At 52.6% G+C, this 27,946-nt stretch overlaps 1 protein-coding gene across 2 annotated transcripts in view; it reads left to right on the top strand.

Annotated features, from left to right (window-relative positions):
* IGSF21 (immunoglobin superfamily member 21) overlaps positions 1 to 27,946 on the top strand; it is a 227,404-nt gene that overhangs the window by 148,031 nt on the left and 51,427 nt on the right. For both annotated transcript variants that reach the window (XM_036914445.2, XM_036914446.2), the window contains exon 3: positions 9,869 to 9,990. In XM_036914445.2, coding sequence (XP_036770340.1) covers positions 9,869 to 9,990 — 122 coding nt within the window. The remainder of the gene's footprint in view (positions 1 to 9,868; positions 9,991 to 27,946) is intronic.

A 27,946-nucleotide genomic window follows, 5' to 3' on the forward strand; every position in this document is an offset into this window, starting at 1 on the left:
TGAACGCCAGCAGCTGCCAGGGCCCCATGCACCCCAACGCTCATACCAGTTGCACACACACCTCCCCCAACTTGTATAAGCGCCTGTCCACGTGTGTGGGGCCCACAAAGCCAGCTGCCACACTCCAGCCTACCATTCTCACTGGCCTCCCCGGACCCCCAGCCCACCCCATGCCCCATCCCTGAGCTGCTGTCTGCCATCGCACAGTAACCAGATGAGACAAGGCAATTTATGACACCAGCTGTCTCTGTCAAAACCAGATCTCCCCCCAACACATGGGGGGAAGCCAATTACCCCGAGCCCAGCTCCCTGCCAGGAGCCTGGACTCACAAGGGAGAGAGAGAGAGAAGGGATGGAATCTGGCCACCCAGAGAGTAGGTGGCCCTTGCCTCAAGGATTTCTCCCTCCTTCTGTCCTTCAGAGCCCAGCGCCCTCCTCCCCAGGCCCCAGGGAGCCTGCCCTCCTCTGTGGCCCTTCCTCTGGCCCAGCTCCCAGGCCCAGGAGCTGCAAGAACAGACTTGGGTGGAGAACAGGTGGGCAGCAGGTCTAGGGGATGAGTGGTCCAGGGTCACCATGGTAACAGGGCAGACAGGAGCCCCCTTCCCTTGCCCTCCCCTGCAGGCTGTGGGGGTCATGACATCCCGCTTCCTCTCCACCTTCCTTCTTTTCTCTCCTCCCTGAACAGGTAGTCTCATGCCCTTTGCCCCTGCTCAGGTTTCCCCCTGCCTAGAATACCTGGCTCTTCCTTGCCCCCTACCCAACACTTAATCCAGCTCTACTGCCTGGGCCACTTCCTGTCTGGACCTAGAATCAGACCCAGGTTCAAATCTCCACTCCTCCACTTACCAGGTGGGCAGCCTAGGTGAGAAGCAGCCCTTCTTTGGCCCCAATTTTTGCCCCTGTCAAAAAGATACTCAATTCTATTAAAATATTGACCAAGAGTCCCCTATCCACTAGACTCTGGGGGTTGGGAATACAACTTTGAACAAAACCAGGTTGCAGCCCTCCTTGGCTTCAGGTTCTGCTGGAGGAGTTGGAAAACACCCATTGCAGAATTTAAGTGAGATGCTTACATTTCTTTGCTGACACGTTTCTTTAGCTGTGTCCATGGCTGTACTCGCAGCGTCAAGTACAGCTCGTACAAGGAGCTCAGTCAGTAAAGGGATACTCAAGCGCATCAGGACTTGAGCCCCACCTGGCACTGGGTCTGACTTGATCTAAGCAAGTCCTTTATGAATGTGCGTTCATCTGGTGCCATCTTTTTACCAAGCCTGAAGGGACCTTTCTCAGCATAATTTCTTTTTTCTTTTCCTTTCCTTGTTTTTACTTATTTTTTTAAGTTGAAGTGTAGTCGACATATACTCTCATACTGATTCCAGGTGTACAAACCTAGTGACTCGACAGTCGTATACATTATGAAATTCCCATCACTGTTAAGTGTAGTTACCGTCTGTCACCGTACAAAGTTATGACAGTATCAGTGACTATGTTCCCGGGGCTCTACTTTTCATCCCCATGACTTATTTATTTTATAACTGAAAGTTTGTACCTCTTATTCCCCTTCACTTTCCTGTCACTATTTCGTCCATCCCCCCAAGCCCCCTCCCCTCTGGCAACCACAAGCTTGTTCTCTGTATTTATGAGTTTGTTTCTGTTTGTTTAATTTGTTCATTTGTACTGTTTTTGAGATTCCACATATAAGTGAGATCATACTGTATCTGCCTTTCTCTGACTTATTTTGCTTAGCATAATGCCCTCAAGGTGCCTCCATGTTGTTGCAAATGGCAAAAGATTTCATTCTTTTTTATGGCTGAGTAATATTCCTTTATGTATAGTATCACATCTTCTTTATCCATTCATCCATCTATGGACACTTAGGTTGCTTCCAGATCCCGGCTATTGTAAACAATGATGCAATGAACATAGGTGTGTGTCTATCTTTTTGAATTCAGGTTTTCATTTTCTTTGGTCAATATCCAGAAGTGGAATTGCTAGATCACATGGTAATTCTATTTTTAATTATTTTAGGAACCCCCATACTGTTTTCCATGGTGGCTGCCCCAATTTACATTCCCACCAACAGTGCAGGACGGTTCCATTGTCTCCACATCCTCACCAGCACTAATTTTTTCTTGTGGGGTTTTTTTTTAACTAGCCATTCTGACAGGTGTGAGGTGATATCTCATTGTGGTTTTGATTTGCATTTTCCTGATGATTAGTGATTTCATGTCTCTGTTGGCCATCTGTGTGTCTTCTTCAGACAAATGTCTATTCAGGTCCTCTGCTCATATTTTTTTAAAAATATTAACTATTTATTATTTATTTATTATTATTATTTTTTATTGAAGGGTAGTTGACACACAGTATTACATTAGTTTCAGGTGTACAACACAGTGATTCAACATTTATATACATGATAATACTAGCTACCAGCTATCACCATACCAAGTTGTTACAATATTTTGACTGTATTCCTTATGCTATACATTACATCCTGGTTACTTATTTATTTTACAATTGAAAGTCTGTACTTTTTTTTTTTTTTTTGAGAGGGCATCTCTCATATTTATTGATCAAATGGTTGTTAACAACAATAAAATTCTGTATAGGGGAGTCAATGCTCAATGCACAATCATTAATCCACCCCAAGCCTAATTTTCATCAGTCTCCAATCTTCTAACGCATATCCTCTGCTCATTTTTTAATCAGATTGCTAATATGAGTTCTTCATATATTTTGGATATAAACCCTTATTGGATATATGATTTGTACATATCTTCTCCCATCCAGTAGGTTGCCTTTTTGTTTGTTGATGGTTCCTTCGTCTCAGCATGATTTCTGAGTGGTGAGACAGAGACACTTCTGCTAAAGTGGCCTTCAGAATATTCCCTCATTCGCTGACTTGCTTATTCACTCCACAAACATACATTAAGAACATATTCTGTGCCAGTCCCCAGGCGACGTACTCAGTTGAATGGAATGGGGAGGGATTTTTAGGGCATGGTTGATGGCAGAAGTTTCAGAGATGTTCGTCACTGACCACAGTACTAGGAATGGAGCAGTAAATTAACATTTTACAAGATGCTCCCACATATACTGGTTCCTTGTAGTATTTCCAAGTCTGGGGTATAGGTTCGATTAGCATCCCTCATTTTACAGGTGAAGAGACTGGGGCTCAGAGACAATGAGTGACCTGCCTGAGAACCCAGAGGGATTGACAGTGCCCCCAGCAGAACTGAGGCTCCCATGCTTGGTGCAGTGTCCCAGCTAAGATGCATCACTTGCATCACCTAATTAAACGTCCCTGTCCCCACCAACCACAACCCCTCAGGGCAGGCATTGCCCATTTTACAGCCAGGAGCTGCCTGTAACCCGCCTCTGCTCGGAATCAAACCTGGGGCCCGCCTGACTCCAGCCCAGGCGCCACCACCCTTCCGTGTCTAATCAGCTCATTAAAACCCTCCTTGCAAACCCTTCCTCTCGCTGCCCAACCTCAAAGACCTCAGCTGCTCCATTTCCAGGAGAGCAAATTCCTTCCCGGCTGGAGAGGAGTTGGGATAATGTAGGGAGGCAATTTAAACAGCTCCGGAAAAATACACCAGCAGTTTTCACTCTCTGGCACTATTACACTTTCCAGCCGCGGTGGGATTGGCCCGTAAGTGGGATATCAACTTTATTACAGCTATTTCCAACCTGTAATTGGTTTTGTGGAACACAAAGAGAAGGAGGTGGGTTGTGGTGGGGGCGGGGTGATTTTCCCCTTCCCTTTTTTTCCTCCTCTTCCAGATGATGGCACCCAGGGACGTGGTAAGGAGGTGGAGTTGGAGACTTATTTGTTTTTCAAATGAAAACCACAGCCTCACGCTGCTGGCTGGACGAAGTCCATTTGCCACGCTTTGGTGGCTCTGCTTGAAAATCAACCCAGCCTGGCAGAGGCTGGCTTTGCTGCTGGGGGTTTAGCTGGGGCCCTGGAAGCCTCAGGGCCTGTGGGCAGCTGTTGAGCCCTGGTGGGCAAAGCCAGCATGAAAGTAACTGTGGTCTCCAGGGCCGACTGTTCAAGAATCAGAGCATTTGGGCATTTGGAGTAGAAATGGTCCTCAGAGGTCACCCTGCCCCAAATCTCCTTATTGAGCACTTTGGGAAACTGAGGCCTAGAGAAGGAAGCAGCGCAGAGACCAGCCTGGAGGACTTAGAACCCAGGTCTCTGCCTTCTTGGTTTTTTTCGTGCGGTGTAGCTGAGATGCTGGTGAGGTGTGTCGGGGTAGAGAAGCCATCCTTTCCCCTATGCACCTGCTGCCTGCTTCAGAGTGGGCCCATACTGACCGACCTCCGTGCTTTGGACCTAAGTAGAAATAAGTACTAACTAAAATGCATTGATTGTTTCCCCTTACAATTAACATGAATTAATGTTTGCAAACAGTACCTGGCCCATAGTATGCACTCCATGTATGCTAGCTACCATTACTTCCATCACTGTCATTATCATGTGCCCAGCAATCCACGAGGCCCTCTGTGCACTCTTATGTGCTAAATTCCCACATTTGTCCCACATGGGGACAATTCCCCATATTGTCCCCATTTTGCAGATGAGAAGACGGAGGCATAGAGACCTCTCCAAGGTCACACAGCAATAAGCTAAAAGTGGCAGACCTGACATTTGAATCTAGGCCCGTGTGACACCCAAAACCATGTTTTCTACCATACCAGGGATCCCCACATCTCCATCCTCAAAACGGGTCCCCACTTCTCTCTTTTCAACCAATCCTTGCTGAGGGATCAGTTCCCCACTTACCACCCACATGACTTGAGGCAGCACACTTGCCCCTCTCCCAGCCTCAGTTTCTCTATCTGCCTGGAGCCTTGAGAATCCAAATGCATGATGCAAGGAGGGCTCGTGGGCACTGTCCGGTCTGTGCGGATGCTGGAGAGGACTTGGATTCCTGTTTAACCACATGCACAGCCTCTCTGGTCCAGGTGTGCCCTTTGCATGGTTAGGATGCTCTCTTGTAGCCGGTGACATTAATGCTGGGACCTCAAAAACAGCGCCTCAGGCTCCTGCTGGCTCCTCTTGGAGCACTGCTATGTGGACGGTCTGAGACCATCTGGCTGGGCCAGGCTGCTGCTCCCAGGAAGCCCCAGTTCCATCCCAGTGTGGGCCCAGCAGTCTATCCTAAGGCCAGTGTGTACTGAAGAACAGCTGGAGTGTTTTCCCTGTTCTTCATGGTACCCCAGTGCCCGGCACATGGTAAGGATGCAACTCATTCAGCATATTTATTGAGTGAGTGGCATGTGTTGGACCCAGGGCAGAGCAATGGACAGGACAGATAACGACCGTGCCCCCCAGAGCGTATGTTCTGGAAGTAGCTCACATTCAAAGACCTATTTATGGAGTCAGTAAAAATCTGTTGCATGAATGAATGAATGCTCAGGCACAACTCCCTCAACGGGAAGGGGAAACTCACACATCCATGGGCTTTGGCTTTCCAGGACAGCACCTTGTCTGTCCCTGCCAGCTTTGCCGTCCTCTCTCTGCCCTGGCCTCATGGGCCTACCCCACTATAGTGCCAGGGGAGTTCTTAGAGCCCCTGAGACCAGCCTGCCTCCAGGTACCTTCGTAGAGCATCCCTCAGCTCCTCTCTGGGCTGATACAATGACCACTGGCCAATCCCGGGGCCTCTGCTGCCCCCTTCCCTGCACACACCCCCACCCAGCCCTCCAGTCCTTGGCTGCCACGCTGGCTTCTTTCTGGCTTGTCCTACCTGCCTCCATCCGCAAGTATGGGTCCCTCTCTTTCATTTACTGACATTCTGCATCCTCTGACTTTTCATTAAAAGATATTCTGCCCTCCAGCCTCAGGCCTGCAGGGTGGGAAGAGACACACAAAAAGAGGTGGTTTAGGGAAGTGTTGGTATGCATAAAAATAGCTGTGTCTATTGAGCGCTTCTCACACACCAGGTGCTCTTTACAACCGGTTCATTTAGTCCTGGCAAGAAGGTGGGTCACATTATCCCCACTTTACAGATAAGGAAACTGAGGCTTGGAGAGGTGAAATGACTTGCTCAAGAGCACGAAGCTAGTCACAGAAATCAAGAATTCTACTGGAGGTGGAAGAAATCGGTCTTGCTTCTTGTTCAAAAGCCTGCCATAGGCAGGGACAGCCTGCCTGGGACTAAGCAGCTCTTGAAGAGGGCCCACCTCCACCTGGAAGCTTTCTGGGTCACCCCTCCCTCCAAAAGAATTCTTGACTCCTCTCTGGGCATCGGATAAAACACTTGGCAGATCCCTGTTGCAGCAGCCATGGCCTTCCTGACTGTGGCCTCCCAGCTGATTGTGGGCTGTGCATTCCCCCACCAGACTGAGTAAACTCATGACGGGCTGTGCCTCTGAAATTCATTCCTTTCTCTCCCATGAGGCCTAAAACTGTGCCTGCACGTGAAATTTTCCAGAATTAAAGGGGTGGTGTCTTCCAATATACTCTCAACCTAACAGCCACCATGCCTGTGCCCACAGCTCTGTGATAACCACCTTCCACCCATCCTCTCTCTTGGGAGCTCTGGCAGCCTGGATAACCTCGTTGCAAATAGCCACTCGCCCACCCGCCTGGGACCTGAGAGTGAATTCTGAGTCTATCCCTTTCCTGTACCTTTGCTGAGGCTGAGGAAGTCAGAGAGGCAGCAGCAGGGAACTGGGTTGGCGGATGTCAGGCTGGCACACACAGAGCCCTGGTCTTTGGCAGCCTGAGGCCAGTTTAACGGGAAGCAGTTATTTACCCCACAGTCTGACAGTGAGGCCCGAGACACAGCCCCAGGGGAAAAGATGTAAATAAAACCAAAGGAAAACTAGGTGCGTCCTTGAAACTCCCCTGTCCCTAGGCCTGAAACAGCGATTTATGACTCAGATAATTCTTCAGTGCTTTATCTGGGGTGTGTGGGTATGTGTGTGTACGTGTGGGGTGCGGGTGTATTTTCCTAGTAATAAAACCCTCAGTCCCGGAGAATAAATTTGAGGAGACAGTTTTACTGACAGATTTTTTTTCTCCTTTGTATAATAAAAAAAATGGACTGAAATTTGAGATTGGGATGATAAGAGCTGCTGCATTTTAGGAGAGATAAAAAACCCGTTCCTGAAGGGAGGCGAGACTGAAAGTCAAATGCGAGAAAGGCCTCCCACTCCCATGGCTTCAGGGGGAAATTCCTCAAACCTATGCTGGGCTTCTGGCATCCTCCCTCAAATGAGCCCACGCTGGGGGCAGAGGGAGGGGCTGAGAGCTGGTGCCCCATCCACAGCCCGCTCTCAGTCTGGTGGGTGGGCTGAGAGCCCTGGTCTGGGAGCCAGAGCTCGGCCTGAGCCCAGTGTGGACCTCGGATGAATCACTGCCTCTCTAAGCCTCAGTGTCTTCATCTGAGAATGGGAAAATTGCTGTCCATTCTACTTACTTTCCAGGGACATTGTGGGTCCACAGAGTGATGACTCATAGTGGATTTCTCACCTCGGCACTGCTGACATTTTGGACCAGACAGTTCTCTGGGGTGTCATGCTGTGCATGTTGGGATGGTTACAGCATCACTGGCCCTACTGCTAGATGTCATAGCAAGGCACCTCCATCCCCCCTTGAGACAAGGAAAGCTCTAGACATTGCCCAGTGTCTCCTGGGGAGTTGGAGGGATCCTCCCCCAGGTGAGGGCCCTGGTGTAAAGGTCCTTTGCTCCTCTTCCTCCACTCTCCTCCTGGTTTGGGAAGCCGGCTGGTGTTGCAAAAGAGGCAAGGTGAGAGGATGTGCTGCCCTCCCTACCTTCCCACTGCACACATACCCAGCGCAAAGCCCCAGAGGGGAGACAAGCGAAGAGTATGAACTGTAGATAAGCCCAGAGGAGAGACATCAGGGTTTGAGATTAGCCAGGGGTTAGGGGAAACGGTGCAGTGGGAAGTCCTACCACTGATCCCCCTCAGGGTCCTGAAGCATGTGAACAGTGTTACCCTCGTTCTAACCCTGCCAGCCAGGGCTCCCTGGGGACCCGGTACTGACAGAGACCTCCTTACTCTTTATGAGCTTGCAGTCTGGGGAGAGTGACCCGTACTGATGTGGCCCGTGCCTCGTGCACAGCTGCCTGGATTTCATTGAATCTGTGTCGCCTAAACCAGTAGCAATACTGCCTAGGACAAAAATGTGGTCCAAGTCGGACTGGGGACTGATGTGCCCAGAGGAGGCCCGCTGCACGCACAGATCCAAGCCCCAAGGCCCACCTTGAGTGCTGCAGACGCTGCAGCGTTCGGCATCCCACCCCAGCCCCTGGAAAACCCCATCCCTGGCCACTGCCCTCCTAGCACCTCCCCCAGCACCTCGCCCCGCTGCACCAAGACGAGCTGCAGGGAGTTAATTCCCTTCTCCCGACCCAGGCGTGAGGCCTCCGGGTCTCTGACAGTTAGCGAGGAGCCCAGCTGAGCAGCCAGAGGCTGCAGGCTCCCAGTCTATAATAGAGTTGCTGAGACAAGCGGAAAACTGCAGGGAAAACGGCAGCCGAGTAAACAGATAAATAATTGAAACAGTGACAACACATACCTTGCTGCTTTGTGGAGTAACACGTTCATTAGCCCGAGGGGCTGCAGACACGGGGATGCAGCCGGCAGAAGGCAGCTGGGAGCGCGGGACACTTGGGTCTGACTTTTAATCAGCTGTGAGCAGCTGGGCACCAAGCAGCCTTTGTCTTCCAGCTCAGGCTTTACTCCTGAGGTCCCCTGCCTTCCCCGGGTCTCCAGGTTCCTAAGTGAAATGGAAACTCATGACTTCCCTCCTGGCCTGTCCCAAGGGCAGCCGGAGGGGGGCAAGTCCCCACGCTGTGGCCTTCTCTGCATCCCCTGTGTCAGTAGACTGGGTTCTCCCCAGTCCTCTGCCTTATGCCCCTTCCATCGGTCTCACCCTAAGGCCAGCGGGAGCTTGTACACAGAATGGCAGCCTGGCCCTCCACCACGTTGCCTTGAGGGGCAGTTGAACTCCTTTGCTTGCCTCAACTACCATCCAGCTTCTCTCCCCAGAGGCTTCTTACCCACTTCCTTTGCATCCCGGGTGCTCTGAACACAGTCTACTTTCATTAAGCATGTGCACTGCGCCTTCCTGCCCCCCAGGTCCTTTGCTCCTGCTGTCCCCTCTCACTGGAAAGCATGACCACTTTTTTGCCAGGCTGGCTCTGCTCCTATTCTTTCTTCAGCAGGCTTCTTAGACATCACTTCCTCCAGGAAGCCCTCCGTGACTGCCCTGTCCTTGGGCTTCCTTGCAATTCTGGATCTACTCATTGCAGGATTTATCAGAAATTATTGCTGTCAGCTTTCCTGTCTCCCCATGAGATCTTTGCTTTGGTGACCGCCCCAGCCCCCAGATGTCCCCTTCTCTGTCTGTCTAGCCTGTTTCCCCATTCCTTCCCTCCTCTACAGGGACCGCTTTAGGGTCAGGCTACCGCTCTGTGACTCCATTCTGCAAAACACATTCATACTTCCTGGCTCCATCCATGGCTCTCCAAGCTTCACTGGTCATTTCTGCAAAACCAACCAGTGGGGTCACAGAAATGAGACTGCCTGGTGTGTTGGCAAGGGCTGGAGAAGGACCAGCTCTGCTTCTTCCTGGCTGCAGGACCTCGGGAAGTCACTGCACTTCAGAGGCTTGGTTCACACATCAGCAAAGTGGGGATGGCCTGGGAGGTCCCCGAGATGGCTGTGGCATCCCCCCACTAGCAGCTCCTCCTGGGGCAGCGGGCCAGTGGGTTGCCTGGCCTCTGCATCTCCAGGGTCCTGGGAGCCCACTACTGCCAGAGGAAAGGGGTGTGGCCAGCGCCGGCGAGCGCTCACCTGTGGCTACCTCTGTGCTCTGCTGCAGGTGACGGATGGCGGCACCATCAAGCAGAAGATCTTCACCTTCGACGCCATGTTCTCCACCAACTACTCGCACATGGAGAATTACCGCAAGAGGGAGGACCTGGTGTACCAGTCCACTGTGAGGTGAGGCGAGGGCCGGGGACCGGGAGGCCACCTCGCCAGCCCTTGGTGTCCATCCCTCAGTGCTCTTGGGGGGCTCTCAGGATCACCCTCTGTGGGCTTGGAAGGCAGAGGGAGAGCCCATTCCCTAGGGGGACATCTGTAGGGAGAAAGCGGGAGGGGCCGGGCACAGCTCTGCCGCATGGAGCAGACCCAGAATCACAGGGATGGGATGTGAAACGGCTTGCCTGGTTCTACTGTTGCCTGCAGGCTCCAAAGCTGTAATGGCCCAAAGCCTGGCACGGGAAACAGACCCTAAACAAACAGACCCTTGGTCAGAAGCAGCAGCAGATGGGGAGGAAAGAATGACTGGGGATGGAGAGACTTAATATTCCTATACCTTCCCCCTTCTAGAAGACTAGAAGGTAGTGCGTCCCATTCCTTGCCTGTCCTGTTGTAGGGGTATGGACACGCTCCTCCCATGCATTCTCTAGAAGGCCTCAGTTGTATTTCATTCCTCTGACCCTTTACCCTCACTTACTGGGCCCACTTCCCAGGGTACCTGTCTCCCTTTGGTCACTTGGTAAACTACTCATCGGCCTTCAGAACCCAACTCAAGCATGTCTCCCTGTGGGAGATTTTCTTTAGACCACCCTTCAACCCAGCAGAGTGGATCTTCCCACAGGCTGATGGGTGCTGGTCCTCCAGTGCACACCCCTCCTCAAGAGGGGGATTTTGCTGTGTTAATGAAGAATAACTTCAGTGAGACATTGAACATGCAGTTTTGCGTGCATGCACACACACATGCATACACACACACATACACACACACACGTGCGTACATGCATGCTTTTTCATAGCACACAGCCAAATGCTTTGTCTGGTGCCCAGGTAGTCTGTTTCAAAGCTGGAAGACAAGGTCTGGCACATAGTAGGTGCACAATGAAGTTTGCAAATTGATTGAGTGACCCTGGGTACACCCTTGGCCCTTTGGGCCTCAGTTTCCCCATGGGCAAAATTAGAAAATGGAACAAGAAGATTGCAAAAGGTGCACCCAGCCCTCCTGCACAGGGCATCAGGCAGTGATCCTCTCCACCCACTTCAGTAAGAATGGAAGGTGGGTGCGCTACCCTGGAGGACCTTCCTGGGTCCCCCTGCTTTCTGGGCGTTGCACTGGTAGCTCAGACCCAGCTGCTTATTGGAGGGATCTGGTGAGAATGTGGACACGAAGGGACTCTGAAGAGGTGTGCTGCTCAGAGGCCTTCATTCCTCTATTTATGATTTCTCCTACACCACTTCCAAAAAGGATTTGGGGCACCGTAAAATATTAAGCCATGCTTAAGACAAGCCAGTTACAATCAAAATGAAAAAAGAGGCAAAATCTCATTTTGGAGAAGAAAATAACTATTCTGGGAACCACAGATGATTCTGCAGCAAGTGAGCCTCCAATTACCTCTCAGCTTCCTAGAAACCCCAAGCTGGCCCACCCTGGGGCAGTTGCCATGGTCTCTGAGATGCTCCCCACAAGCCTTCCAGGTCCTTCCCCCTGCCCACCCCCAACCCTCCACTACTGGTGTGGTCTCTAGGGGGAGACTCCTTGGCTCTGATCCCTAGGCCAGGAAGGAACTGGGAGACCATTAGCACATCCCTGCCACCCACCCTCTCATGCTTCCTGGAGCATGGAAGGCATGGCTCTGGTGCCCAGAGTCCTGGGTCTGAATTTTCCAACTCAGGCACTTGCTACTGAGCGACCTTGGATGAGGGCCGTACTGTCTTTCTGCGTCACCTTCTCTTCTGCAAAGCAGGCTTTGTATGACCGGCTTCCCACACTTGTGGGATTTAAGTGAGAGGTGTTTCTGACAGCCCGATTCACATCAAGGCTCCCCCAGCCCCTTGCTTTAGCGTCATCTTGCGGGGGTGGCTGTGCCTGAGTTTCCCACGCCTAAGAGGGAATCCAACAGCAAGAAGCTCGCTGCAGCCTCATGAGAATCTCCAACATAAAGTGCCTCCACTGTTGCTGAATGGTGCATAGTCTCTGTTATTACCTAGAAAAACCCTTCTTTCCTCCACCATAAAACAAAAAACAACACCTTCACCTTTGTCCAAAATCTTGGAGTCTTCTTATGCACACTCTTTCCCAATTGTCACAAACAACTCCGTGAACAAAGGCAGAAGTTATTATTTTTCTAGCCCCATTTTACAGACAGGATCAAAGTTCAGCGAGGTCAAGGGACATGCCTAAAGGCCCCCTCCTGGAATGACAAAAAGTGGGTCAGACCCTAAGCCACCTCATCCTACCCCTAACACCACGCTGCCCTCCTCATTTTACAGTTGAGGAGACCAAGATCCAGAGAGGGGAAGAGACTTGCCCAAGGTCACACAGCAGCACTGACTCGTGGCTAGTGCTCCTTTCCTCCCCAGCCTTCTCCAGAGCTTCGGTCCCAGAGGCAGTCTCCCAGGCAGAGAGCCCTGGGGATGAGGCACTGTGGCGAGAAGGGAATAGCAGAAGGCAAGGGAGAAGCAGACCTTCTCTAGGTCTAATCCACTCATGGAGAGCTGCTGGCTGCATCTCAAGGCTGCAGGGTCCCATTAGGGCTGGTGGCAGGGCACCGGACTGAACATTTACATATAAATGAAGATATTTACAAATTAATGCATCTCAACTAGAGAGCAGCCTGGCTTCCCAGCTGTCTGAGCCGCATCCTCTTCAGCTGGGAAAGTGGGGGACAATGAGGCTGAGATTACCAAGAATGGGCAGGGAGCAATTCCCAGCAGCTGAGAGGAGCTCCCGGGACTCCCAGAGAATTTCCTCCTGCTGGTGGGGTTTCCGGATGGCTTCCGGCAGAGTGACAGGGCTTCTGCTCCTGGGGTGGGGTGCTAGTGGGGCACCCCAGTTCATGACCCTGGACAGGTCACTCCCCCGCCTAGCTCCCAGAGGCCCTATCTATCCAATGCCTTTCTAGTTCTGAGCCTCAGAACACAGAACTCCCAGCTTGGAATTAACAATAATTTCTTCTTTCAAAGGGTATTTAATTGAACACCTACTAGGAGCCTGGCATGATACAAGGGCCAGGTGACCCAGCAGGAAATAGGAAAGACGGGGAGTTACACTCTCATGGGGGAGACAGACAGTAAACAAGGACAGTAAGTCATAAATGAATCAGTACACAGTCTCCAAAGTTGTGAATTCAGAGGGCCATCATGATGAGGGGACACAGGGACTCAGTGCCAGGGAAGGACAGAGGTGCTTCAGTGCCATTAAGAGGGTGAGCTGAGGCCTGAGGCACAGGAAGGAGCCATCCATGGCAGGGATGAGGGAGATGTGGCGGACATCCACACCCACCCACAGCACCTGTGGCTCTTCCCCAGCACTTTTCAGGCCACTGAAGTCCCACTCAGCCCACACAGGGCAGGCGAGAACATGCCAGGGAATTGGGGTCCCCGGAGCAGCCTTGGCCAATGAATGATGGGAGGTGCTGGATGAATTCCCCAACCCCCTTGTCCCTTGGGTGTGACAACTAAGGTGTGTGTTATCCACAGTCCCCCCAAGCTCCCCAGTGGGATCAAGGCTCAGAGGCCCCCAGAACAGCCTCTAGGATGCCCCTGTATTAGCGTCTTCCCTTCCCATATTCACCATTCTCTTCCCAGCTTCCTGGGACACCCTCCCTAACAAACCATCGGCTCCAGAATCCTTGTCTCAGGGTCTGCCTCCAGGCCCCCGACTAAGTGGGGATATACAGTCCCACCTGTGGGCTTCCTGAACATCTGCTGTGCTCCACACCTGCTTGCTCACGCCTTTTCTTGGCCCCTATTCCCCTGTTCTACCAGGCTGGGCACAGGTTGAGTAGATTAATGGTATGCCCCACAATGAAGGGCAAGGTTGTATGGGCAAGACTTATTCATCTCAGCAGAACGTGGCCATTCCCAGACAGCAACTGTGACCTTCCAAGGAGGCCACAGTGAATCCAGTAAGACTGTAACCACCCCTGCCCCTGCCACAGGACGTGCCTTCCGTTTCCAGAAGTCCTGTGTAATCCCTTGTTCTGTCTGTTCAGGATGGCCTGAGGAGCACCAGCAGCCTCCACTGGCCCTAACTGTGAGGGAAATCTAGACATGAGGGTTAGGTGTGCTCCCTGCCCTCCTATACCTTGCCCACCTCCTTTTGCCAAAGCCCTACCCATCATTCCAGGTTCAATTTCAACATAGCCCCCTCCTCCAGGAAGCCAGTCCTGACTGCGCAGACTGGATCAGATACCCCAGTGTACTTCCCCTCCATTCACTCCCTGCCCTGACACTGGATATTCAAAGTCTGCCTCCCCTGCTAGTCTGGAAGCCACTTGAGGACAGGGACAGTCTGATGTCTTCCCCACTGACTCCCTGCCCCCCAGCTCACCATCCGCCCACAGCCTGCATGTTGTGGATCATCTGTAGGTATTTGTGAGGCGGATGAGTCAGTATCCAAAGCTGTGCTTTCAGGCAGCCCCCACTGCTGCTGGTTAAAGTTTGGAAGATTTGCATCATTCCATTCATCACAGAGGAACTGAGCAATTGCTGTATGTCAGGGACAGTGCTGGGCATAAAATGGTGAACGAGACATAAGCAGACATGCTCTTGTGAGGTTTACCATGTAGGGGGTGAGAAGAGAGAGACTATGAAAATATGTTTAGAAGAACATGGAGAGACATTTACAATTTGTTTTGTGTGTGTGAAGCAAATAAGGCAATGTGATGGAGAATGATGTGTGTGTGTGGTGCAGGGGGGAGTGCTGCATGGTTTCTCAAAGGAGACGACATCTAAGCAGAGATCTACAGCATAAAAAGAGGCCAGACAGGCGAGGCTGAGGGTAGGGAGGGTATTCCTGTTAGAAGGCACAGCAAGTGCAAAGGTCCTGAGGTGGGAAAGAGCTTGACAGGATCTAGGAGCTGCCCAAGGGCCAGTGTGGCCAGAGCTAGGAGTGAGGAAGCAAGTTGATGCTTAGCTTATTCTCACTGTCCTGGAAGCCACTGAAGGTTATGGTCTGATGTGAGCTGTGTCATGTGAAGCTCACATGGTTGCCAAGTGGAGAATGGGTTGGAGGTGCTGAGGAGGCTAGATAAAGCCCTCCAAAGAGGAGTCTGGGTGAGAGGAGTTTCTGCACAGGCCTTGGGATTTCGTTTCTAAATCAGAGTGAAGCTGGGAGAAGGAACCCAGCCACTCCTGAGGCCTGGCGGGGACCAGGAGGTGGAGGCGGGGCTGGAAAGCCAGTGCTCTCACCCAGGCCTGATTTCCATGCCTGGTGAACACGTGAACACGTGACCATGCGCCATCCCCAAAAGCTGCAGCAGGAGGTTGAGAACAGCTGGGTGGGTGGGGAAGAGCCTGGGGGCTTCGTGGAGAATGTGAGTGCACAGTTACACCTTCCTAATTCATATTTATCAGGGGAGGGAGATACGGGAGAAATCAAGTAAATGGAGAAAGAGCCCGGAGGATCGAGGATGAGGGAAGAAATGCCACCTTCTTTATTGCTTTGAGATGCATCCCATCACATTGTCACTCGGCAGCGCACTGTGAGTGTTTGCTGCATGCCAGGCACAGAGCTGGGGGCACAGCAGCCAGAGGTGGGCAAGATGCAGCCCCTGCCTCCTTGGAGCTTAAAGCCTTCCCCTCTTCCCACCCGCATTAGCCTAGAAGCAACCTCAAGGCTCCACTATATCTTCTCCATTTCAGCAACCCCAGAACCTACTTGGCATTTAGAGAGAAACAATAAATATTTGTGGAATGAAAGGAGAAAAAGGCGAGATAAAACATGGAGACAAATAGCTAACGATTCAAGTAATAAAGTGATACCCGTCATAGGAAAGATCCAGATATAATGCAGTGATGAATCAGAGCTGGAGAGACCAGGGAAATCATGGAGAAGGTGGCATTTGAAGTAGCCCTCGAAGCCTCAGTAGGTTTTAGACAAAGAGAAGCCCGGAACAGATACTCCAGGCGAAGGGCACAGTGTGTGCAAAGACGTGGAGGTAGGGAAGTGCCGAAGCCGCGACGAGGCCCCTCCAAGTAGGCAGACAGGTTTCAAAGCAGAGGCCCTCTGGAATCTGTTCAAGTGGGAAAATGTACTTGGTTTTTAATAGACACATTAACTGTTTGGGCCAAAGAACAGAGGGGTTCATTTGACAAGTTAAGTGTTCTTCTGCAGTCTCTTCTATGCATAAAAGGGCAAAGGCTTTCTTCGCTGTTGCTGCAAAGAAAAGTGCCTCCGACCCTTGTTGGTCTGAAAGTCTGAATTCCATAGCTCCCTTCTCCTTCTCCATGTTATCCTGAATCATAAATCTTCTATCCCCAAAACATACATAGCACAGACTCCCTGTACACGGAATGGCCATTCACTTGTTCATACATCTGACCACTCAGCAAGCACATGTTGAATACCTACTATGCGCCAGGCTTGTGGCAGGCACTGGACATCAGGACAAACGCAGGCCCTGCCCTATGGAACTGGCTGATCAAAGGTTACACCCAGTCGTTGACCCACTGAAACCCATTCCTCTCTCCCACCCAGAAATCATCCGGGAATGTGAATGAGCCAGAGAGGCATTGTAGAGGTAACCTTGAGCCCTTCTCAGCACTTTATTCATAGCAGGCTATGCTTCTCAGCTGCATCAGAAATGAACACCCCAGGCCTTCAACTCCAGCTGGGACCCAGGTCCTCATCTCAAAACCAGGAATTGTTGTAGGAGCAAGGACTGCAGTTCTCCCCCCGGCCACTAGGGGAATCTTCAGTCGCCTGAGCCCCTCTCAGGTTCCACTCCGGCTTAAAGGAGAGGCTGCAAGTTACACCTGAGCAACAGTCTGCTCGGCCTGTGCCGGGCCTGGCCAAACAGGTGAATGGCGCCAAGGCAGGCTGTGAGTGGGCAGGTGTGGAGGACAGCAGCATGTGCAGGAAGCCCACAGGTGGGACTGTATATCCCCACTTGGTGGGGGGCCTGGAGGCAGACCCTGAGACAAGGATTCCAGAGCCAGGGGCTTGTTGGGGAGGGTGTCCCAGGAATCTGGGAGGAGAATGGTGAATAGTGGGAAGGGAAGAAGCCAATACAGGGGCATCCTAGAGGCTGTTGTGGGGGCCTCTGAACCTTGATCCCATTGGGGACCTCAAGGGGACCATGGGAAGTTGTCACACCCAAGGGACAAGAGGGGGGATTCATCCACACATCCCATCCGTCATCAGCTGAAATTGCTCTGGGTACCCCAATTCCCTGGCACTTTTGGCCTGCTGCATGTGTAGGCTGAGTGGGACACCCCCTGTGGTGTCTACACTGCAAGCCAGTCCCAGGAACACCTGCATTAGGATCACCTTGGAAGTTGGCTAAAAATACCAGTTCCTGGGCCCCACCCAGGAATTTGATAGATTTTGATTCAAGCAGTCTGGAACATAGCCTGGGGAATGTCTTTTAAAAAGTCTTCCAGATGAAGATGTTGGCAGTGAGATTTGGAAAGCCCTGCTCCACACAACACCTTCCATCTGCTCCAATGTGCAGACTGGGGCCAAAAAATTCAGTGGGAAGCTACAAGGCACAGATAATTCTAGTTGCTGCTGGCAGCCAATGGCCAACAGATGATTGTCCTAAGGCCCCAAGGCAAGACAAAGTAGCTGGACCAGACATTGACCTCCCAGTCTGGACTGACCTTATAGGCATCAATTAATTCCAGAGCCTGGGCCAACTGCAGGCCCAGATACCACCAGTTATCAGCAGAGTGATAACAGCTGACTTGTGCCAGGCGCTGCACTAAAGTTTTCAGGAAGCGAGGCCTTGACTGGAGACAGGGAGCCTAGGAGCAAGATGTCCTTTCTCCAGCTCCCTGGCATTTTCCCCAAAAGTGGAGTGTACTGTGCCTTCTGAGCCTAAAGTCCCTCTGGACCCCACCCCAGGCCCTCACCCCCAGAGCACCAATTAGAGACAATGAATTCTGGACCCGCCTTCTGTTTCCAGCCCCCGGGCAGGGCTCTGCTGAGACTGCAGGATTCCACTGTCAGCCTTCCTCCCTGGGCCCTGTCTTCAGGGCAGGGACCCTCCCTTCTTCAGCTCCAGGTCCTCAGCACCTGGCACAGGGCCTAGGAGGGAACCCCAGGGCCTCAGGACAGATTTGTTGAATCAATAGGCTGACAGGTTATCCAAATGTGGAATTATCATTTCAAATAGCAAAACTCTTTCCCATCCATCATCTGGTTTAATACTAACAGCCATCCATGGAGCGCAGATCTTGGACTCATCGAATACTGTTGTGTAGATAATGACATGGAAGAACAGAGAAGTGCATTACTTATCCAATGTCACACAGCTTGCACATGGTGAAGCCTAGGTTCCCACCCCTGCTGTGGCATTCCATGGGCCATCGCAGCCAGATTGGGTCTCTGGGCCAGTGGGGGCAGGCTCATTCAACAGTCGTTGAATGCCCACAGTGAATGCCAGGACAAGTGCCAGGCACAGGAGACTCGGGTGATTTAGTGAAGGCAAATGACATTGTATCCCCATCCAACATGCACATGCATGTGTTTGTGTGCACACCGCGCACACACACACACACGGAGTGTATCTGTGGCCCCGATACATTGGTACCTCCAGGTAGCAAGTTGTCAGGGTCAGTCACCACCTTAAAAATAGCCACCGCCTCGCAGTTACAGGCCCCTGGATGCCCTGGCAAAGGAGACCACGTGATTCTCAGTCCTGGCTCTGGAAGCGCAACTCTAGAAGCCACTCGGGCCTCCTCTGCCGTCTCAGCTGGTGGCATCAACTCCATTGACTTGCTGAGAAATCCATTCAACCTACTGTGCTTCCACTGCATGGCCTGAGTCCCCACTGAGGACACCCTCCCCTAGTGCCCCACTCTCTGCCTGTCCCTGCTGCCTTCTCCCTCTCCCTGGCCCTTCTCTTGGTGTGGACAGCTCCGCATCCCACTTCCTCCTTGTCTGGTGGTTGCCTGTCCTTCTAGGCCCTTTTGAAGCCCACCAGTGCTTCCAGGCCTAGCCCCAGTGCCCCGCTCGGCACAGCCCTCCCTGACCCTCCCGCTTGGGCAGAATCAACCCACCCACTGTGCTCCGGGAGCACCCATCCTGGGCCCCCACACACGTGCGTGCACGGGCACACACCATGCTTTCCCTTCTCTCTTGCATCTCTTGGCTTGGAGCCCCTCTCTGGTCCCAGAGTCTCCTCGGCAGCATGGATCCTGGATCCAGAGGCCCCAGGAGCTTCAAATGGGCCCACATTCCACAATGGGGGTCCGTGCACTTCTCCACGGTTGGATCTTGGGTTAGTGGAGGCCTTTGGTGCAGGGGACTCAGACGTGCTCAGTTGAGTCCACAGCTGCCGCTCAGCAGCCACCTCCACCCACCTGCACTCATTCTCTATTTGCCCCAGGCCCACAAGGAGGCCTGCGGGACTCCCAGGAGGCACCCTTCCCGGCTTTCTCCCCTGGGGAGGGAGGTGCTGCAAAGCGGTCTGCTGCCCTCTGGTGATGTGCTGAGGTACTGCAACTAGTGGGTCCTCTGCTTCTGGCCCCCCGGTCACCAAGGCTGAGTCTTGTCCCTCAAGAGTTGGGACCCTCCTTTCTTCATCTCTAGGGCCTCAGTACCCAGTACAAGTTGTCAGTAAAGATTTGCTAAATTAATGAGCTGACAGGTCATCCAAATGTGGAATTATTATTTCAAACAGTCAGCAAAACTCTTTCCCATCCATCATTTGCTTAAACCCTGACAACAATGCCATGAAGTGCAGATCTCAGAGTCTATTTATGGGGATCCAGCTCAGTCCTGAGAGGGGAAATGACCCGCCCAAGAGCCGGGAGAGCTTCCCCATCACACAGAACTTCCCTGCAGTGCAGGGGGCTGGACCACTGTGAGGATGGAATGGGGGGCTTCAGGGGTACCCTGTTTCCTCCGCTGAGTAGCAGTTTGCCTTTTCCCAGAGGCCTTCCAGAAACAGATCCTTCACCCGAAATCAACCATAGAGAACTTCAAGGCCAGTGTCAGGCAGTGCCCTGGGCAGGGCAGGGGGAAGGAAGTTCTGCCCCGTGTCCCAGGCACCACTACATGTTTCAGCCCCCTCAGGTAAGGACTTGCCCTAATTATTCATTTTCCATTTAAAAATTTTTTCTTGTAGACATGGGGAGATGGGGTGAACAAGTAAGGTCAGGGCCTTGTGCCCACGGAGCTAACATTCCCAGAGCTGTGCCAGCAACACGGTGGGGGAGACCAGGGCAGGAGCCTCTCAGGTCTGGATGGAGGGGTGAAGCAGCCGCACAGAGGCCCTGCAATGAGCATCTGGCCGAGGAGAAAGCAAGCACCCGAGATGAAGAGCAGAAAGAGACCCAGAGTGGCCGGGGAGCTGATGAGCCCTGCAGAGTGTGGGAGGTGAGGTGAGAGGTCAGCAGAGCACAGGGAGCAGGCCTGCTGAACTCGACCATGCCCAGCGATCGCCTTGTTAAAATGCAGACTCTCAGTCAGCGGGCGGGGGGGAGCTGAGATCCTGTTTCCAGTCATCACCCGGGTGAGGCCAGTGCTGGGGTCTACGGTCCACACTCAAAACACCCAGGGCAGCTCTACACACTCCCGATGTCCAGACCGAGGCCCAGCTGGTTAAATCCGAATTTACTGGGCAAGGGAAATTGGGGCACTCACTTGATATCAGTTATTCAAAGCCCACCACGCAATCCCAATATGCAGACAAGTTTAAGAACCATGGCTGGAGAATATTCTGGGGCATTAGAGAGAGTTCGGATTGTATTCGAGGAATGAGAAGGCGTCATCGAGGTCGATCTTGCTTCTATTTTGTGGTTAAAAGATCCACAGATACTGGAGAGCATGTGAACATGGAAGCAGGGAGGCCTGGGAGGAGAGGGTGAAAGGCTGACCATGGTGGCAGTGGGCAGAAGTGGTGGGAGCAAAATTTGGGAGCAGAGCTGGTGGGATTTACTGGTGGGCTCGCAGGGGAACGTCAGAAAGAGAGGAGTTAACAGTGACCTCTAGCATTAGCCGTGGTATCACAGAATTTAGGCGGAGGGGGCTCCCTCCTGAGAGGGAGAAGCTGAGGGGGACCAGCTTGGGCTGAGGGTAGGCTGCAGAATTCATGAGTTCTGTTTGGACCAAATTTAATATATGTTAGACACCTGAGCAAAGGTCCGTGGAAACACAGGGCAAGGGGAGGTTTTGTTCAACAGATATGAATGTGGGAACCACCGACACACATGCCATTTGAAGTCACTGTCCCCTCCCGGACTCTGGGACAGATCTGCTAGTAGCCTTCAGGCATCACCCAGGCCAACCCCCTCATTCTCCAGAGGAGAAAACCAAGGCCCAGAGACTGTGGATGACTTCCCTAAGGTCACACAGCCAGACAGCTATGGAACCAAAGCTCAACTCCTAAGGGGAAAAAGATTCTTGGGGGGAGCCATTTCCATGCCACAGAGCTCAGCGCAGCATCTCCAACCCACTGCCCAGGGAGTAGAGTTGCTGAGATGGCAAATAATTTATATATCTGCAGTCAGATAATCAGAGCTTTTAGGAATTACCTACACACACACACACACACACACACACACACACACACACACACACACACACTCACATACATAGTATCCTTTTCCTTCTAAGTAAAAAATCAGTAACTGGGCTGTCAGCTTTATTACTAATTATGCAACTACTTTATTGCTGGTATTTAAAAAAATTGAAGGTTAAAAATGTCCGGGAAAGACTTAATTTAGTAAACGGTTCAGAACAAAGTATTTGTCGCCATGGTATTTCTTCACATTAGAATTTGCTCCAGGTGATGCAAACCTCCTCTTTAATATATTATTGCAGTCTAATAAAGTTCCCAGATTCTGGGAGAATCTTCTTTGCCTCGGAAGGTAATTGTGTTTTAGGACATGAGGCTTGGATGGGATTGATGGTGAAAGGGCAGGTCTGGTGAGCCTAAGGGTCCTGGCAGAGTAAGCAGACGTGAGTGCACTGCTGAGCACGCAGGACGCTCTCAGTAATGGAGGGGTGATGGGAGAGATGGATGGCCGGGTAGGTGGATGGATGGATGGATGGATGAGTGAGTGAATGCAGGAGGAGCTCCCAGCTGGACCATCAGGTTGTCGCAGAGCTAAACATTAGTCAAGGAAAAGGATTCACCTAAAACTTGTCATTGATAGAGATAATGGAGAAAATGTCACTGGGCCACGGGCTTTTGGTAGGAAATAGGCACCTGTCACCTCTATTTGCAAATAAGACAGACGGCAACCCAGGTGATTAGGCCATACCACACAAGGCTGCAGGGCAGGGAGGTCTTTCTCATTTTACAAAAAGCAGAGACCAGAGAAGTTGAGTGACTTGCTCAAGGTCACACAGCCCCGTAGGGTTGGAGAAGCCAGGGCCCAGGCTTCCTGATGTCCTGCCAAGGGCTTTTCTTTCCAGCTCCCAACTGCTTACATCTTTTCTCTGCACATCTGGGTCCCTCACCACCGGGTCCCTTCCACACACAGCTGCCAGAGTGACTTTCTGAAGTGAAATCAGATTGTGGCATCTGCTGCTTCAAGACCCCCAACAGCTCCCTGACTCACCTGGGAGAGAATCCCAGTTCCCTTTCTGGGCTGTAAGATCCCATATGATCCCCACCACCTGGCCAGCCTCACTGCTCCCTCTCCCCTGCTGTCCCCAGGTCACCCTGGCCCTGTCACCGAGCTTATTCCCACAGTGTTCTCAGGATATTCATTCATGTTTTTCCTCTGCTCAGTGCACTTTTCTCCCATCCCAGGTCTTAGATCAGAGGTCACCTCTGCACAGATGCCCCCCAGCCCCTCATCGGGAGGGTTCCTTCCCCCCACCCAGTCGCTCTTGTCCCTTTGCTCCTGTTTGCTGTTTGTGTTGCTGGGCATTGGTCTCCAGCTGGTGTGACTCTCACCTGTGCGGCTACAGACCCTCTCCCTTTGGCCCCAGCCTGGTGAATCCCAAGAATGAGCACTCGGTCCCTCCCTTCTGTTCCCCCAGTGACCAGATGATACCAGGCACCCCCAGAGGCAGCGGCCAATATGTATTTCTTACAGGGATAAGGGGATTCCAGGTCAGAGGGTCAGGTCGTTAGACCAGAGCTGGCCCTGAGCCGCGAGCCCTGGGGCCGAGTCCGCTGCAGTAACATGGCTCGTCAACAACTTCTCTGAGCTTCCCTTTCCTTTGCTCCCAGTGCACAAATGGGAGGGAGCTCCGGGTGGTGGGCAGCCCTCCCAGCTCTCATCCTTTCTGCTCCTTCCTTGCTGCACCTTCACGGGGACCAGGCAGTGCGCCCACCCCCAGGGTGTCTGGGCTCCAGGCATAGCCCGGCCCAAGGCCCGGAGACAGGTGTGTGGAGTTCTGAGACGTGCCCAGGACCAGCCTCCATGCCTGCTTGGTTCTGTGTGTTCGCTTCTGGAATCTCGGGGGAGCAGCTAGCCCTTGCCCTGGCAATTTCCTCCTGAGCTGGGCTGACACTCCTAATTACTATTTGGAGAGGTTGGGGAGGCTCAGTTAATTGATTACATATTTCCTTCCTTGACAGAGCATTTGTTTAGTTGTGTCTTTGTTTTTCTTTCCCCTTCTAGGTTAATGTTCCTGGGCATGTTGGATATTTTGTGGGGACCATGGGACTAAAGCCAGTCATAACTCTCCCCCTGCTCACCAGCCCTGCCAAGGGCTTTCGAGCACTTTAATTTAACTTCCCTGGCCCTTTGCTTCCCCCACAAGAGTGGTGATAGAGCCAGAGTCCTGGGATCTGAGGACTAACAAGAATGCTAACCCCGTGTTTTTACCAGGCTCTGACCGTGAGTGGCGCCTGCAGTAAGCACTTTACACACATTGACTTGTAGACCCTCACAGTGTAGTACTATTACTGTCCCCATTTGTAGCAGTGAAAGGATGAAGCTCAGAGAGGCTAAGTGACTTAGCCCCGGTCACACAGCAGTAAGTGGCTGAGCTGGCATTCAAACCCACCAGCCATGGGAAAGGTCAGAGGACAGACCCAGGCTCTCTGCTCCAGCAGGCCTGGGGTGCAAGTATATGAGAGCCCCTCACCCTTCGCTCTGGTGCAGTCAGATGGGTGGCTGTGGTTCACCTCTGCCCACGCCATCTGTGGTGACGCGGGGCAGGACTAGGAGCCTTAGCTCCAAGAAGAGTTCAGCCCCCCAAGCTGCAGTGAAGGTTGTAGGAATTTTTATCTTCAAAATGCCTGAGCATCTAGCACATGGTGGTGTGAAGTTGAAGACAGCTGAGTCACAGGGGCTTGTTTATGTCTCACAACATATGTATATGTGATAAAGATCCTGTATGAGATGAATGTCTTATCATAATGTGAAACAAGAACAAAGACAATGAAAATAATGGAGGGGAAAGGTTGTGGGCTCACTGGAGGCCAACTCTCCTTGCCCCAGCAGGGACACCCAACTCCTGTAGCCTGGGGAGCCTTTCTTATCATCCCTCCATGGCTTGATGGAGGGTCCCCCTCCCCTTGCCAGATGGTCATTCCTGGAGGAAGGAATGTCACCTACCCCAGGCCCAGCAGAGCCCAGCATGCAGGGAGTGCAGGGGGAATCAAAGAATAAAGGAGCTGGCTTTTCCTTCTGCTTTCTGGGGGACCCTTTCCTGGCTCCTCCCCTTGGGTGACCCTTCCCAGTACAGCTCCTACCCCCATCTGGCCTGGAGATTTTCCAGGAGTAAGTGGGGAAAGGCATCGCTAAAATGTGTTCATTTGTTCATTCAGCAAACACTTCTGAGCGCCCCTGATGAGCCTGACACCAGGTTAAGCACAGCGGGTGATACATGAGCGCAGAAAAAAGCCAGACCGCTCCCCCAAAGGGAGAGCTGCTATTTGCTGAGCACTCACATGGTTTCAACATTCAACATTCCACTTGGATTATCCCACTGAGCCTCATGACATCCCATGAGGTAGGCCACGTCCCACGTCCCATTTTACAGATGAGAAAACTGAGGCCCAGAAGGCCATGCAAAGAGCCAGTTATGGTACAGCGTGTGGAGCCCTGGGTTGGGCTGGGGGCCTGGGACATGCAGGCAGGACCTCTCCATGTCCAGGCTGCCCACGTGTATGCCAGAGTTGCAGAGTGGGCGTGCATGCAAAGCTGAGTCTGGGGGCAGTCGTGGGGGGCTCGTAACCAGCTGTGTGAGCTTTTCCCTGGGGTCAGACGCCCAAGACCTGGAGCGCCCACTGGGTGCTTGCCCTCTGTCTTGTGGGAGCTTGTCCCTGCTGCCTCTCCAGCTGACAACGTGGTGCCCCATTCACAGCCCCACTCCCTCTTCCCGCCTCCCCCAGGGGCCCTCGTCCAGAGATCCGGACAAGGCGCAAGAGCCCCGTTTCTGTCTTGACATGAGTGTGGTGGGAAGGTGGGGCGATAGCCCAGATGACCCTGTGTGTTCTGTGGACCCAGCAGGGCCCAAATCCATACCCAGGACCCACGCAGCCTGCAGGGCAGACACAGAATTTCACGTGGGTACCAAGCAGGATGCAGGGCAGCTGGAAGTGGCCAGCACTCAGGTCAGTGTGCTCAGGAACATGCCCGCAGCAGTATTTGCAGGATCCCACCCGGGGCCCGGTTCCCCACGCTCACACGGCCACACTGAAGGCTGAGGGGTGGCTAAGCTGGGTCCAGGCTCTGCCTCAGAGCCCCGGCCAGGTGAGAGGGACCCTCTGTCTGCTGTGTGGCCCCTGGGCAGAGTCACGGAGACGGAGGAGAAGGTGCCCAGAGGGTCTGTCTGTGGGTCTGATTTTCTCAAAGGGCTCACAGCATAAATGGGACTTAAAATACCAACGCAAGTATAATACTAATTACTAGCACGTGTTTGGGGCTTACTAGGTGCTAAGCACCAGTACTTTACACATAAAAACTCAACCATGGAGAAGGTACCACGGTTAGTCCCATTTTACAAATGGGAAAACCGAGGGGCTCAGAGGTCAAATGTCTCACACCAGGTTGAGCACAAGGCAAGGGGCAGAACCAGGACTTCTGTCCTTCTGCACCAGACCACCTCACCTCCTTCCACCATCAGCCTGGAAGCCCGTTCCTTTGTCTGTATGTCGCAGGAGTGCAGAGTCTGGGGAGGAAGGCAGAAGGGGCCAGGCTCTGGGGCCGAGCAGGCCAGAATGGAGCAGGGTCTTGGGGGCCGAGGGATCTTGGGCAGGTCACTTGGCCTCTGAGCCCCAGCGTCACACTTCTCGTGGCAAGGGCCAGCCACCTGGATGCTGTTCCATCCACTGCTTCTCGTCAGCTGCTGCAGGCCTGCGTCCTTTTTGTCTCTGCTGTATGCCAGTGGAGGGGGTGGCTGATGAGGGCTGGGCCCCAGAGCAGGCGGCTTGGAGGTGCTGGGGTCTGACGGAGTAGACACCAGGGTGCCCTGGGAGGGATGGAGCTGCTGGAGCCAATGAGGACGGAGCGCGGCCCAGCAGGGCGAGCTGATGCGGAGGGGCTGCAGGGGAGGGAGAGGGCCCAGGCTGCGTCTCTGCACCATTAGCTCTCCCTGCTCTGTTTCTGCCCAGGCTGTGATGTGCCCCCATGAGATGCCGTGGTGGGGTAGGGGAAGCAGGCCCATGGAGGTCCTGCCAGCCGCTCTAGATTCTGATGGGCCCAGGGGGTCTCTGGACTCATCATAAATCCTCTTTAGATGCCGCTAAATGCTCCCAGTCCTGCTCATGGCTGCGTGTGCTTCATCCTCTGCTTAACAATCCTCCATCCCCAGCCTCTTAGAGGCCAACTTTTGAGGCTCTCCAACCAGGGGGTTCCCATGTATTTATTTTCCTTTTACCTTAAGGTACAATATATACACAATAAATTGTTTCATCTAAGGTTCCAGCTCAGGGACTTGCACACATATACCCTGGTGCCTACTCACTACACACAACAAGATAAAAAACATTTCCAGCATTTCACGAGGTTCCCTTCCACCAAGAAGGAAACATGATTCTGCCTTTTGAGTCAATTTAGACTAGTCTCTGTTCTGCACATAGACTCATGCTTTCTGCACTTGGCTTCCTTCACTCAGCATAACATCTGGGAGATCTGCCCATGTGGTTACCTGTGTCAGGGAGTCATCCTTTTTCACCGCTGTGTAGTACTCCGCTGTGTGCCACTGTCACAGTTCATTCATTCCCCTGTGGCATGCCATCGGTGGTATCGCTTCCAGTTTTGAACAATGACAAGTAAAGTTGCTTTGAGCCTGATCATTCATTTCTTTTGGCTGTATCCCGGGGAGAGGAACTGCAGGAGCGTAGGGAAGGCAAATGCTCAGCTTTGGTCCAGGCTGCCCACATTCATTTGCTTGGGCTGCCATGACAAAATACCCCAACCCGGGTGGCTTAAAACAGCAGAAATGTAGTCGTTCAAGGTGTCAGCAGAGCCGTGCTCCCTATGAAAGCTCTAGGGAAGAATCCTCCCTTGCCTCTGTTGTTCCAGACAGTCCCTTGGCAGTCCTGGCTTGAATCCCTCCCATCCGTGTCTCCGTCCTCACATGCTGTCCTCCCTCTGGGGTACTGGCTCTGTGTCCAAATTTCCCTCCTCTTATAAGAATGCCAGACACGAGACTGGGGCCCACCTGAACCCAGTCTGACCTCCTCTTAGCTTTCTTAAATCTGCAAAGACACCATTTCCAAATATGGTCACGTTCATGAGTACCAGGGGTTAGGACCTCAACATGTCTTTTTTGGGGGACACAGTTCAACCCACAACCCTGCCTGTTTTACACGTGCTTTTCCCCTTTCACACACCACCCCCGCCGCCCCCACCAGCAGGACGTGAGAGTCCCAGATGCTCCACATCCCACGGGTTCCTGCTTCTGGCCCAGCCGTGGGGGCGACTCTCCATCTCTTAAAGTGCCCGCCGTGCTTTTTCTCCCCCTACCTTTGCAGAAGTGGCACCAACCACCTCTGCCTGTCAAAACCCTCCCTATCCTTCCAGACCAAACTCATACATCTCTGCCGCCAGGAACCTG

The sequence above is a fragment of the Manis pentadactyla genome, chromosome 4 (assembly GCF_030020395.1).
Source record: "Manis pentadactyla isolate mManPen7 chromosome 4, mManPen7.hap1, whole genome shotgun sequence".
In the NCBI taxonomy this organism is placed as follows: domain Eukaryota; kingdom Metazoa; phylum Chordata; class Mammalia; order Pholidota; family Manidae; genus Manis; species Manis pentadactyla.